We start from the raw sequence: 14,221 nt of genomic DNA, 5'->3' as shown, positions 1-14,221 counted from the left end.
TAAGGTTTTGATATACAAGAGCGAGGTTGGATGTTAAGGAGAGTTGTAAGATGTTGAGCATGGATAATAAAATGCTTTTTGATAGTTAAGTATCTAAGGTTGTTGATTATTAGTATGTATTGGTGTTAAAAATCTAGTGGTGTTGATGATTTAGTATATAGTAGTGTTGCTGGTTTAGTATCTAGTGGTGTTGATAATTAGTATCAGATGATGTTTATGATCTAATGCGTATCTAGTTGTGTTGATGATTTTGTATCTAATGGTACTGTTAATTTAGTATCTAGTAGTATTGATCATTTAGTATCTAGTGTTAAGTATCGGGTAATGTTGTCAATTTAGTATCTAGTGATGTTGATGATTTAATATCTATTGTTGAGTATCTAGTAGTGTAAATAATTTAGCGGTGTTGATGAGTTAGTATCTAGTGGTGTTGATAATTGTATTAATCATTTACTATCTAGCGTGCTAAGTATCTAGTAGTGTTGACAATTTAGTTTCTAGCGATGTTGATGCTTTACTATCACTATGTAGTGGTTTTGATGATTTAGTATCTAGCAGTGTTGAGTATCTAGTAATGTTGATGATTTAATATCTAGTGATGTTGATAATTTAGTGTCTAGTAGCGTTGACTATTTAGTATGTAGTGGTGTTAAGTATCAAGTAGTGTTGATGATTTAGTATCTAGTAGTGTTGATAATTTGCTATCTAAGTGGTGTTGAGTATCTAGTGATGTTGTTGATTTAGTATCTAGGAGGTTCGAATGATATTCACACATGTACAAAATGATTTGTCTTGGATGTTAATAAAACCACATCAAACGTAATTCCCCCTTAAAAAAACTTTCGACATATAAAGATTACATAAATTTCCCTTGGCTTATTTCGGCTCTTTTGCTTCTTTGGGTGAACATGAAGATAAAATATAACATGAATGGTCTCCAAAAGTTAGAACTACACACATAATTCATAGAAGAAGCAGATAAAGTTTTAGGAAATGAGGTCGAAAGATGATATTGATGTTTACTTAGGATTGTTTAATTTCTTCCATCTTCTTCTTCATCTTGAATTGCAATGTCACAGGAGCACAATCAAGTGGCGTTTCCCCTGAAAATGAAAATCAGTTGGACAGCTACCTTTAGTTCTATTAGAATTTAGAACACTGTACTTCAACTTATTCTTATTTATCACATCAATTAAAAGTAAAAGATGGAAACCAAAACTTATTAGATTTCTTTGGCATTCTAAAATTAATTTAAAAGTAAATGGAATATAGTCATATACCCTGCAAGTTCTTGTAATCCAAACTTGCTCCATTTTCCATGAGTGTGAAAGCTATCTCAGTTTGGTTGAAAACCGCAGCCTAAAATCAACAAATACTGTTAAAATTGAGAAAACAAAAAACACACACAGACACACATTACTTTCTTATTAAGAGAGAGAGAGAGAGAGAGAGGGTGAGAACCAGATGCAAGAGAGATAATCCTTGTTTGTCACAGTAATTTGCATCCACTCCCTACAACAGATTATTTATTTTTTTCTTCAATTTCCCTAAATATGACATCATTTTCTAAAAAAACAATTTGGTACTAAGTATTAAATGATATCTTCCTTAATCCTTACCTCACGAAGAAGCTTTCTGACAGAAAATAAGTCGCCATTCTTTATAGCTTCACGTAACCCCTACCCAAAAAAAGGAATATAAAATGCTAAATTATTCAGTCTTTAAAATGTTATTGTTACCAAAGATCATAATTTAAGAAACTATATGTTCATGGGACTAAATTCAACATGCTAGAAAAAACCCAATTAAGTTTTTGATAAAAAGAAAATAACTCTACATTTTCTAGTTAAGTTTTGGAAAATAAATGTTGATTCAAGTAAAATCATGGATTTTAGAGAAAAATTACGCGTCAATAAATTTACATAAACATTAAACAAAAATGGGTTATGGACTTATATCAAAAGCATATGGGAAACAAGAAGAGAACAAATTCAAGATTCCATACCTCTCCATTAACTTCATAGTTTGCCAGTGGTTTTTCTGACTCAGTGTTGGATGATTGTCCACTGTTGCAAATTATTGTATATGTTAAATTTAAACAAAATTGACTTATATCAAAAGCATATTTTTATGTAATATATATTATTTTGGGAAGTAAAACAAATATGGAGACATATTGGTAATAATTGAGAATGTTTTGTGGCATGTGGGTAAGGTGAAAAGGAGTGAAATCTAAAATTAGGTAGAGAAAAATTAGATTTCTATAAGAAATTGCAGCAAACAGAAGAAAATGTGTATGTGCAAACAATTATAAAAAGAAAATAAATAAATAAATAAATAATATATATACCTGTATTTGCTAGATGAAGAGGCTCTACTCCTTGGTGCTGTGTCTGCTTTCTTTGTTTTTGAAATACTGGGAATTGTGGAAGTGGGGAAGGGTTTAGGCTGCAAGCAAAGCACAAGTCCATACAATAAAAAATTAAAAATCTGAATATTTATGTATATTTGTTTATCGTTTGCTTATTCTAAATATGTATATTGAGCTATTGTTGTTTTTTATTATTCCAATGAGGGTTTTCTGTTTTCTTGATAGAAAAAGAAGAATGGAATGGAATCTTGAATTCCAATTCCATCAGAATCAGCAAAGCCAACACGCATTAAGGTTCTTAGTATGATGCAATTGAAGGTGATTAAAATGAGTATGACTTGCCTGCACAGGAGCCACATCATCATTTGAAGGCACCTCACAAATACATAAAGGCATTCCACACTTGCAATCTACAGCAGCAGTTTGATTTGTATTGGAATTTGAAGGTGTACTAATATCTAGCCTTGAAACAGAATCTGTCACAGAATTTACTCCATTCACAGAAGCAGCTCCATCAGAATTTCCAGTCCTATCGAATGAAAATGTCTAATTAACAAATAAATGAATAAAGAGGTAAATAGTGTAATCAAAATGGTGTCTCAATAAAGTCAGTATAATAAAAAATAGATGCACAAAGTGACAAACTTTAATACTTACCGAGATGCATCATTATAACAATTTGAGCAAACTCTAACAGGTGAGAGGAGACCAAATTGTGGTAAAGCCTGAAAAGAGTCCACAATATCAACTGTTTCAACAATCTTTTAGGACTTATTAGTTATTGATAACAGTAGCTCAAAGAAGTTGTGAGTCTGCATAACATACCATTTGATCTGATGAATGTTCAGCACACAAGGTTCGTCCACAACATCGGCAATGATGCTACATATGAGAAGTATGGTAGGGAAACATGAAGATATGTAAGCATTGATATTAACAAATCTTTTCAAGAAAAAACTGAAGAGGTTTTTATCTTCCACTAAGCGTAGAGTAATTAAGGAGATAGATAATAGTTCTTGAACTTATAAAGAAACTTTGTTGACAGTAATCACTAGGAACAATTTATGTTTATTAAATCTGGAGCAAGCACCATATCAACTTTGCTTCTCGGAATGCATCCTTTTCCGAGTAGGATCCAAGGTTCACAGTTCATCACTTGTAAAGTAATTCCATATAATAATAACAAAGATCCAACACTAAAAGGTACAAGGACACCAAAAACAAATTTCAATAAACAATAAAATTTGAAGCAATATATGAATTATCAGCTAATTTCAATCGAATTATGGAAGATTCAAACGAATACCCGTCGTCTGAAGGTGTTGAAACTGCATTTACAGACGTCGCAGCGTGCAGATTCTTGGAACGGCGGAGGCTCCAATAACATTGTTGACCTAAACTTTCTGATTCTTGATTTGAGTAAGCTTTCCGATCAGCAGGTCGAGAATTATTGTTTGAAATGAGTGTGGATTTATGGTTGAAGAACCGATTTTTAAGTTCAAGAGTGAAATGATCGGAGATATGATATCGATGATGAAAATGGATGAGATGATCGGGTCGCATCCCAATCGACCCGTTTCTTTGGATGATGTCCACTAACTATCATTCTTTTTCTACTTTGGTCCTCTAACTATAAAAGATCTTTAATATATTACATCAACTTTTCTAATATGTTATGTGAGAATGTGAGACATTTTTTTGTCTTTCTTTTTTAAGTTGGCATCATTCAGCAAGCGACAGAGTAACATGATATCTACTAGTTTATGAGTTAGATAACAAAAATTAAACGTTTGCTAAAAATTAATCGATAAACTAGCATGAAGAGGTAAAATATATTTAAAAGAATATATTTTTATAATTATTTAATGATATTTGGAAAATTTTAAAAAGCAAATATGTGTAACTTTTTAACAAATTAGCATATAAACTAGTTTATCAACTTCTTTTTGATTTTTCAAACGTTATAATTTAATAAAAAAACCTTGAAAAATAAATTAATTTATGTAGTGCGTCGGCTTAATTAATCATTTATTAAATAGGAAGATATTGTCAACCATAGTGACAAGTACATCACAATACATCTCAAGGTAAATTGACCATTAAAATCTCAAAATAAGTAAACATCATAAATAATTAAAATTTACGTTTTGGTAAGTAGAAAATAGATTAAGTTAAATGATTTTTAATATACATATGTAAACATATAAAGTTTATTTTTTGGTCATATTTATTTCGATATAATATAAAAAAGTGTATAGCCATTTTGATAAAATAATAATAATAATAATAATAAAATTAAATTCATTTCATCCTCCCCTCTCCATTAAATTCATGGGAACGATTATGACAAAAGTTGAATTCTGTTACATTTGACAACCAAATCCGCTAAAGAAAAGAATCTTGAATTTGCAAATTTGACTCCCCCTTATAAATACCATAGAATGAAGAGGTTATGTTATCGCATCCCACTTTCTTCTACCTTTTTGCACTTTCTTCTACCTTTTTGGGTCCAATTTTTTTAGACAACCTTATAAACACACACTACACTGCTATCAAATCTACACATTTCGTCTGCAGGAGGACTTGAACCCTCAACCTTTGGTTGAACGGTTTCTATCTGTCAACTCCTGATACCGCTAGATCAGTCCAATTTTAGTTTCGTGTTTTGTCATACTATAGCAATATAACTACATAATAAATCTCGATTTCTTACTTCAGCACTAAAAAAATCTTATTAATCGCAAAGTACTAACCTATTCTATGCTAAAAACCGAATGAATAAATAAAAATTAAGAAGCAGCATCATGAAAGGATTCATGGATCCCTGTTTGGTTAGTGCAAAGGCAAGAACAATCTGGTCCAGTGAGTTCTCTCTTGACTAGTCTTTTGTCACGATTTATCATAAGTTTTATAAGCGGAACTTTTAATGAAACTTGTCGCCATATCTCATTCACACTCCCCTTCGGATCTTCATAATCAAAATAGTGCTTTACCTAATCACATTAGCAACACAAAATAGATCATTACAACGATATAACAAAGGCTAAATTCAAGAAACATCAATATACATTTACATACCTTAGTCAACTCTTGTTGAAATTCCAATATTGTCCCTGTCTTCACCCCTCTAAGCAATTTAGCCAAGTATCCTGGTGTAACAGCTGAATCCGTGTCTACAAATACAGCAATTTTCCTGTAGTCGATGACATCTTCAAAGGGTAATTCAATGTAATCACTGATGATAACTGGAATACATAAGCTCACAATAGCATCAAACAGTCGACATGCAGATGGTGTGTCGCCAGCTGGATGTAAACAGAACTTTGAACTATGCATTCCTTGTGTAGCCATTCGCCTACTTTCCCTTGATTGAGTGCCATGTTTTATCACAACATCTTCTTCATTTTCTAGTATTTTAAACAGGGAATCACGAATTTTTCCTCCCTGCAATACCAGAGTTATGAACATAAGAAACAAGAGAGAGAACTGGACTTCAAGATTTCCAGAGTCCATGGATTTCACTTCCATTCTTCTTTGTTTATATAACTATGAACACGTGATGATTTGAGAAACAGAATATATAAAGCAATGTATAAAAGAGACAATGATACATACCTCCTTTCGGTATCGATTTCCCATGAAGAACATCAAATATTTCCGATTTTCCACTCCAATATCTCCTTTATAGGCAGTGATCCGATGTGAATAAGGCAAGATCACATCCTTTACAAATGATGCCTGATTATGACCCAACCTTCCAAAATCTGAAACAAGCAACATCGCATCTTTAACACGATTAACAATATTGTGCAAAGCATTTGGATCCTGGCATATGAATACATGATCCCTCCCATGGTTCCTCTTCCAATACGGTTGCTTCCCCAACCATTCCATCAAATCCTCTTGCATTTCAACATCATTATAATGCTCAACTACCACAGGCCCATCACGAACAGGATTTGCGACTAAGCTTAATGAAGAAAAAAACGGCACATAGAACAAGTCGGCGGAATCTGGATCTAAAACCCTAGTAACATACGCACCAGATCGTTTTGGATTATTCAAATCGGAAAACAGATACCATTCAGCCGCGTGCTGATTTCCAGGGTACTTGAGGCTAGCCTCGTCTTCGTTTTCCAATTGACCTCGTACGATTAAGTAGTTTTTTATCACACCATAGGTGAACTTTCGGGGCAGATCGTACATGTAAAGTTTCACTGATTTTTGGGGGATTTTGCCGATACTATTTTCATGTGTGTGGAAATGTACATTGTTGTATGTATAAGGATAGATAGATGTGTTGAAGAAGGCGTAAAAGACTATGATTAAAAGAACCGTAGCGACGGTTTGTTTAACGATAGATTTTCGACCCATTTTAGTTTATGTAATTGGAATTTGACAACATTTGAAGATATTGGATATTGAGATGATTGTGTGATAATGACGATGGCAGTTGCGGTGGCGATGATAACTATAGCGGTGATCGGCGGCGGTTGTTGTGGCGGAGAAAGGAGAGTTGAGTTGTCTGTTCTGGTGGAAGACTCAAGACTGTAACAATACGCTTTGATTTCGGTTAAGGGGATACCAAGATTTATAGTTTCCGCTTATGACAAGGTATTTTATGATTATAGAAAATAAAATATGAATTTTTCTATAATGTTTATACTTTTTACACCTCCAAAATTCATGTTTATGTTGTTACTCTTCAAAAGTCATATTTTCATTGTCTATATCTACGTTATGAGTCGGTTTGAAAATGATAATTTTGGTTTTGTTTTCTCAAAACTATTGTGTTCAGTTTTCGTGTCGGTTTTTCGATTTCAACCCATGGGTTCATTTTCTTTGACTCATTGTTTTCCTTGGTGCACCCATTTTGCATAAGTCTTATTAAATAATATATATGGTTTTAAACAATACATATCAACTAAATATATTTTAATAAAGATGAAAATTCGTTTATGAATTACCAACTCATGACGAACCATTAATTTGAAACGTTTTAATGATTAATTTTCATACACTTATATTTAAAAAAAAAAAAAAAAAAAAAAAAAAAAAAAAAAAAAACTGTATACAATTTAACCATAAATGGTTCGATTTGCATTAAGCCTATTAAGCCTTACATGGCATATTGGCATTTTGATAGGAGTAAATTAATAACTAACAATAATATATTAAATGTATTAAATATATTATATAATATATGGGTCCGTTTTGGTTTTTTGGACCGATTCCACGTATTGGGTCGGTTTTGGTTTTGTGGGTCAATTCCAAATGTTCCAACCGAACCCAATTTGAATTTTCGGTTTTAAAAAATTCAAACCAAAAACCGATGGTTTGGATTTGATTTCGATTTTCATTTTTCGGTTATTGTCAGCATCTTCAATTCCAGGTCTAATCAATAAATGCCCATTTGATGCCTCAAACTACTCTATTAACCTTTTGGATCTAACTCACTCATAAACCATCTTAACCTCCTCCTCGTACGTCTTCAAACACAACTCTATGAGCATATACATGTTATAAAAAACATAAATTTGAAAAGTAAAATTATTACAATGTAACAATATCTGAATAATTAAGATACATAAGAAATCTTGAATTGAGTAAAATATTCAATGTTTACCATTAAACACTTCAAGCGGCCATGTGTAGTACTTGTCATTTGGACTCCATTTGAATTTTCCTTTTCCAAACAATCATTGATGTATTGTGTCCAATCTATTGTTGAAATATCCTCCAAGTGTACTAACTTTTCAAACAAAAAAGTTATAGGAACCATCATTTATGGTTTTGTAAAAGTATTGATGAACACTGTCAAGAAATTCAGTTTAAACATCCAATCAACTTGTCTTGTTCTTTAAGTGGTTGCCATTGTTGAATTTACCATTCAAGAACTGTTTTTTCCAATCTAATATAATTGGGTCAGATCTCCCACACTCAATCAAAATACTAAATTCAGTACCCCGAATGGATAATTCTAGGACTGTAAACGAATCGAATGAACACAAACGAGGGTTTGCTTATGTTCGTTCGTTTAAGTTAGTCAAACAAACGAACGAACACGTAATGATAAACGAACGAGTTTTCTTGTTTATGTTCGTTCGTTTAACAAATTACTTTGTTCATGTTCGTTCGTTTATGTTCGTGAACATATTAAATGAACAAAGATAAACAAACACAATTGAACATAAATGAACATAGATGAACATATAACATAGTAATATAATAAAGAACATTTGAACATATATGAACATAAATAAACATAAACGAATGTAAATGAACAACATAAACATACATTTACGAACATAAATGAATAGATGATGCCATTGTTCATGTTCGTTCGTTTAACTAAACGATCACTAATTTATGTTCATATTCGTTCATTTATTAAAGAAACAAACTTCCCGTCAAACGGATCGTCAAACGTTCGGTTCGTTTATAGCCCTAGGTAATCCTAACATAGCATGAAACAATTTCTTTTATTATAAGTTCCCCATTTTGTAATCTTAATGCCATAAAACCCTTATATTTTCATAAAATGTGTGGTTATGTCTAAAATCCGTTTTTTTTGTTCATTAATGCCCCCACATTTGTCTAATTTTGCTCATTTAACTTTTTAGCAGGTTTTACATCATCTTAACCGGTCATTAAGCCATAAAAGCTCTCATATTTACATGAAATGTATGGTTTTGCCACCATCGCACTCTGCCACCCCACCCCTCCCCACCCGTCATGCACACCACCACCACCCCCACCTACTACCATACTTTTCTAATGTCACCAACTACACCGTCTACTAGCACCTGCCTCTACCGCCACCACAACCATCCGTTGCCATGAACACTGTTCACAACCATCAGGAAATCGACACAAACCCATAAAAACCACCACCACTGGCCACTGTAATATCCCGGATTTGCAGGTATTTTCAAATTCTTCTTTCTAAAAATTAACATGTCATGTTGGCCCTTGAATGTGGTTGGATTTAGCCCTAAGAGGCCCAAGGGATACATTGGTAATTTTGGTAGGAGGGGAAGTATGCTAGGCATACATATGAGTACGCTAGGCATACTAGGATGCACCATAGTATGTTAGCATACATATATCTGAGTGCAACACTAACTTTTAGGGTTTGTAGGGTATTTAAACCCCATTATGGACCCTTTTTCCCCCATCCTATCAACCTCCAAGTTCTGAGATCGCTTTTGGAAAACCCTAACTTCTCTTTTGTGTGTGTGTGTGAGAGAGCTAAGAGTGTGTTTCTTGTGTGGTTGAAGAAGAGGAAGTTGCATCAAGGTGTTTGGAGAGTGAAGCAAGCTTGTAGATCTGGGATCATCTCATCATTTAGGAGCTCCAGAAGGTAAAAAGCTTCTGCCTTTATGCTTGTATTGTGTAGATCTTGTTTTGATAGCTTTTTGGTACTCTTCTTGTCTCAAAAGTCCCAATGTTGTGCATGTTATGTTTTGAATGTTTTAAGTTGTCCTTTCAGACCCTAAGAAGGGTTCTAAGTGATAAAAATGAAGTTCCTATGGCTAGAAGTGTCTAATGCATTTGGTAGAAAGGTCTTAATGGGGTAAGATATTGTATTAAAAACTTTTGGACGTCTAAAGTTGTAAAGTCGAAAACTTTATGACTCTAAGGTGCATTTGGACCATAGATTTGAAGTTAGGGCTTGGGTGGTTAAACCATTAAGCACTTATTGGAGTTTTGGACTCTGCGATGGTACACCCCGCGTAGGCGGTCAGCACCCCCGTTTCCAGTCAACGCAAGCTCTAGTACGCCCCGCGTAGCTTCGGAGTACACCCAACGTACGTCTTCTGATGGGTCTTTGCGAGTTGGGCTGTGGCCTTGGGCGATCTCGTCTTGGGCTCTTTTTGGACTTTCTGAGTATGAGTGTTGGACCAGTTAAAAAAGTTGGGCCTTACGTTTACAAGGCCTGACATCTCCTATGCGGTTCAACAGGTGTGTCTTTTCATGCATGCACCACGAGTTCCTCATTTTAATGCTCTCAAATGTATTGTTATATATCTTCAAGGAACTCTTGAGCTTGGTTTGCATCTTTATCCTTCCTGACCCACTCGACTTATAGCTTACACTGATGCTGACTGGGCTGGTTGCCCCGATACTCGGTGATCCGCATCTGCTTATTGTGTTTTTCTCGGGGATAACCTTATATCGTGGTCCGCTAAAAGATAACCTATATTATCCCGATCCAGTGCTGAAGCGGAATATCGAGCAGTCGCAAATGTAGTTGTCGAAACATGCTGGCTCCGTAACTTTTTGTGAGCTTCATGTCCCGCTTCTCCGTGCTTCACTTGTTTATTGCGACAACATTTTTGTGGTCTACCTTTCTGGTAATCCCTTTCAACATCAACGTACCAAGCACATCGAACTTGACATTCATTTTGTTCGAGAAAGGTAGCATGTGGACATGTTCGTGTTCTTCATGTACCGTCTGCTTATCAATATCATCACCAAATGCCTTCCTCGTCAATTGTTTCTAGATTTCAGATCTAGTACTCTTTGCGTCCTTCCGTCTCCCGCTACGACTACGAGGGAGTATCAACGATAGCTATCGTATAAGATAAGGATTAGAGTTGTATTTGAATGTATTTCGAATTAGTTTATCGTTATCTAGTGGTAGGATTGTTGTTGTATATATATACTCGTTGATGATTAATGAGGAAGGCAATGAAGCCGATTACCTTTAGTTTTATTTAAAAAAATTAGAAATTTAATTAATTATCTAATATAATCTTATCCATTGATTAATCCTAATAAACGATCATGATTTGTTTTAAAGTTCTTACACTAACTTAAGTTTTTATTAGAACCATAATTATGAAAACGATAATTAGAGAATTAAAAGACAAAATTGCAAGAATGGTCCTTGTGGTATGTCAAAACTAGCACCTTTGGTCCAAAATGGGTTTGGCTCGCAATGATGGTCCAATAGTTTCGTTTTGTTGCGAGTTTGGTCCAATTTCTTATGAGCTTTTTTTTATAATGACGGATTTGTCCTTATATTTTAATTTTCCATTTTTATTTTATTATCAGTAATTAAAAAACAATTAAAAATAAAACAAAAATAAAATACTCTTTCTCCTTCTCTCTCTCTCCTTCTCTCTCTCTCTCTCTCTTTCTCTCTCTCTCTCTCTCTCTCTCTCTCTCTCTCTCTTTCTCTTTATCTCTCTCTCTCTCTCTCTACAAACAAAATTAATACAGATCTGGTAGTGGATTTGTAAAATGAAGAACCCTAACTTTTATCAGTTTTGTTCAATTTATTGTATGAAGTCGAATATACTAAACACATACACACTCATATATGCATACGAATATCAAGAACACTCGGTTTTTCCTGAGTTCAAGAATAAGAACATCATATTCGCGAACTAAGAAATCGATTTCTGATGAACTGCCATCACCACCATCGGAATCAATTTCTTCTATGAATTGCCCAACTCAAACCCACAAACACACAAACAACTCAATAAACATAAAGATGAAGGTAAACTGCACCCCTTTTATCCCTCTCCTTGAATCGTAGACACCGTATACCCTAAATCAATACAGGTTAAAGAGATTACGATTTATAGATGAAAGGGATTACGATTTACAACCTAGAAATTTTTGTGTCCTTTCCAATTGTTGAATCAAATGCCAATCATGTCCCTCTCTCTTTGTTCTTCTCTAAATCGGTGTGTGTATCAATTTTAGGCGTAGAAGATGACTCTTGTAGAAGAACAACGATAACAGTGGCATTGTAGCTCTAAACGACAATGAGAGAAAAGTCAGGTATAGTGGTTTGACCTAGGAGGCGATGATGTTGTTGGTATTCGTCGGAGATGTTACCTGGTTTAGGTGATGGGCGAGGTATGATGGATGATGGCCAAATATAATAGGTGATGTTGAGGGTCAAGCGAGTGGGTCATGCAAGAGAAAAGATGTGTTTTCCGGTGATTGTATTCTCACATAGGTCACTGAGAGGTTGCAACATGTTTGATTTTGAAATTGTTTTGAACTGATTTCTTTGAACTTGTCGAAGAAGACATATCAGATAGGCAGGGGAGGGATGAAGAAGATGAACTGTTCTTGGGTAAAAAGAAAAAAAAAAAATATATATATATATATATAGGGGGAATATGGTGGAGAGAGAGAGAGAGAGAGAGAGAGAGAGAGAGGGTATTTTATTTGTGTTTTATTTTTAATTATTGATAATAAAATAAAAATGGAAAATTAAAATATAAGGGCGAATTTGTCATTATAAAAAAGTTCATAGGAAATTGGATAAAACTTGCAACAAAACGAAATTATTAGACCATCCTTGCAAACCAAACCCATTTTGGACCAAAAGTGCTAGTTTTAACATACCACAAGACCATTCTTGCAATTTTGTCGATTTAAAATCCTTGACAACATCACAAATTGTTTCAACAGATTAATAAAAAGAAGCAAAACCAAAAGAAAATACTACTACAACAGTAACAATTCACCTTTTTCTCAACAAGCTCATGGAGCAGGTAAGCTCGCAAGAATTTCGCAGATCAACAAGAGCTTACTAAATCATGGTGGCTTACTAAATCACCAAGAGCTTCCGCCAGTCGTGCCTCATAATCTATCGTTGAAGAGGAAGCCCTACAACAAACTTTGTTTCTTTTTCGCGTTTTCTGTAAAAAAATAAAAGAAAAAAATAAAAGAAGAGGAAATTAAAAATATCAAAAACCAAAAGTACTACGAGCTGATAGGTCAATGAAGTTTCTGACAGAACTCTAAAAGTCACCAATTAAACTGTAAAGAAAAGCGCAAAATACAAAACCATCGATTTTCCTTAATCATTTTCAAAGAAATAGCCAATAATTAGGCAAAGGACTATTAAACTATTAAGAATAACTTATAGAACTTAATCCATGCATTCATCTTTGAAGTTAGGTCGTAAAGCACATTATCCTTCTCCTTCGTTTACATAACAAAATGGTTCGAAGCAACTTTGCAAACTCCTATTCACCGGATTTTGTTTCATCATTGTTTTTGAAGCAAAGGTTTTGCATTAACATATGACACTCATAATTTGGATATCGTTATGTCATACTTTCTAAGATATATATAATAAATTCGCATAAATTAATGAAGTTTAACTATACGGCACAAAATATAGTTTAGTAAAACTATTAAAATTTTATTTACCTGTCCTCGTGTTCCTAACGGGTCGTCAAAACATGAGTCCATATTTATGCCTGGTTATATGGATCTCTTTCGTAGTTCCTCCTCTACTCGACGTATCCGTATCTCAAAATCTTCTGCAGTTGAGGGGTCCACTGTTGCTCGTGGTGGTTGTGAATGGATAGAATGAGTGCTGCTCGATGATACCTCATGTCATGTCTCCTAAAGTTATTCCGCAAAGGGGAAGCATATGGGGACAAATCACCATTATTATGCCGGATGTACGACAAATACTACTCTGTAGAAGCCTCATTATCGGACACATGCATCAGAGATTTAGGCCGATGCAACTCATCCTGAAAATAAAGTCACATGTTGTACATCTTTATATTTTTACAACAATATATATATATATATATATATATATATATATATATATATATATATATATATATATATATATATATATATATATATATATATATATATATTGCTAATAAAATAGCTCTTAGACACCATAGCAAACCCCATAACGAACCTTATCGACATTATAAATGTCGCAAACTTCAACCCACGTCAACCTTCTGATATGCCCCCATTGTGTTATCCGAGGAATATTTTTAATAAATAATATTGACAAATTGTTATTTTTTCAATATTAATATTAAAAAAAAATCAATTACAGAT

At 33.8% G+C, this 14,221-nt stretch overlaps 2 protein-coding genes and 1 long non-coding RNA gene across 4 annotated transcripts; all 3 read right to left on the bottom strand.

Moving 5' to 3' along the window:
* Window positions 1-774: 774 nt before the first annotated feature.
* On the bottom strand, window positions 775-3,971 carry LOC145012572 (Ankyrin repeat family protein). The gene is made up of 10 exons (XM_078971371.1): window positions 3,678-3,971; window positions 3,197-3,253; window positions 3,029-3,096; window positions 2,714-2,900; window positions 2,351-2,448; window positions 2,006-2,066; window positions 1,620-1,679; window positions 1,462-1,512; window positions 1,281-1,359; window positions 775-1,103 (listed from the first exon to the last, which is right to left on the bottom strand). Exons 1-10 carry the CDS (start codon window positions 3,756-3,758, stop codon window positions 1,024-1,026), a joined length of 822 nt encoding a protein of 273 aa, XP_078827497.1. The 5' UTR covers window positions 3,759-3,971; the 3' UTR covers window positions 775-1,023.
* Window positions 3,972-5,021: 1,050 nt separating this feature from the next.
* On the bottom strand, window positions 5,022-6,944 carry LOC145008107 (putative arabinosyltransferase ARAD1). Its single transcript, XM_078966727.1, has 3 exons — window positions 5,987-6,944; window positions 5,450-5,815; window positions 5,022-5,364 (listed from the first exon to the last, which is right to left on the bottom strand). Exons 1-3 carry the CDS (start codon window positions 6,743-6,745, stop codon window positions 5,161-5,163), a joined length of 1,329 nt encoding a protein of 442 aa, XP_078822853.1. The 5' UTR covers window positions 6,746-6,944; the 3' UTR covers window positions 5,022-5,160.
* Window positions 6,945-8,005: 1,061 nt separating this feature from the next.
* Window positions 8,006-13,764, bottom strand: LOC145012677 (uncharacterized). 2 transcript variants are annotated; one of them, XR_013664615.1, is made up of 3 exons: window positions 13,559-13,764; window positions 12,868-13,041; window positions 8,006-8,123 (listed from the first exon to the last, which is right to left on the bottom strand). It is a non-coding gene; the product is annotated as an uncharacterized LOC145012677 (long non-coding RNA). The 2 variants fall into 2 exon arrangements; XR_013664614.1 differs by lacking the exon at window positions 8,006-8,123 and adding an exon at window positions 11,398-11,933.
* Between the last annotated feature and the right edge of the window lie 457 nt (window positions 13,765-14,221).

This window comes from Lactuca saligna, chromosome 8, assembly GCF_052625555.1.
Source record: "Lactuca saligna cultivar CGN05327 chromosome 8, ASM5262555v1, whole genome shotgun sequence".
NCBI classification, from domain to species: Eukaryota; Viridiplantae; Streptophyta; class Magnoliopsida; order Asterales; family Asteraceae; genus Lactuca; species Lactuca saligna.
Note: the sequence above shows the minus strand (reverse complement) of the source record. Positions and strands in the feature narration are given on the sequence as shown.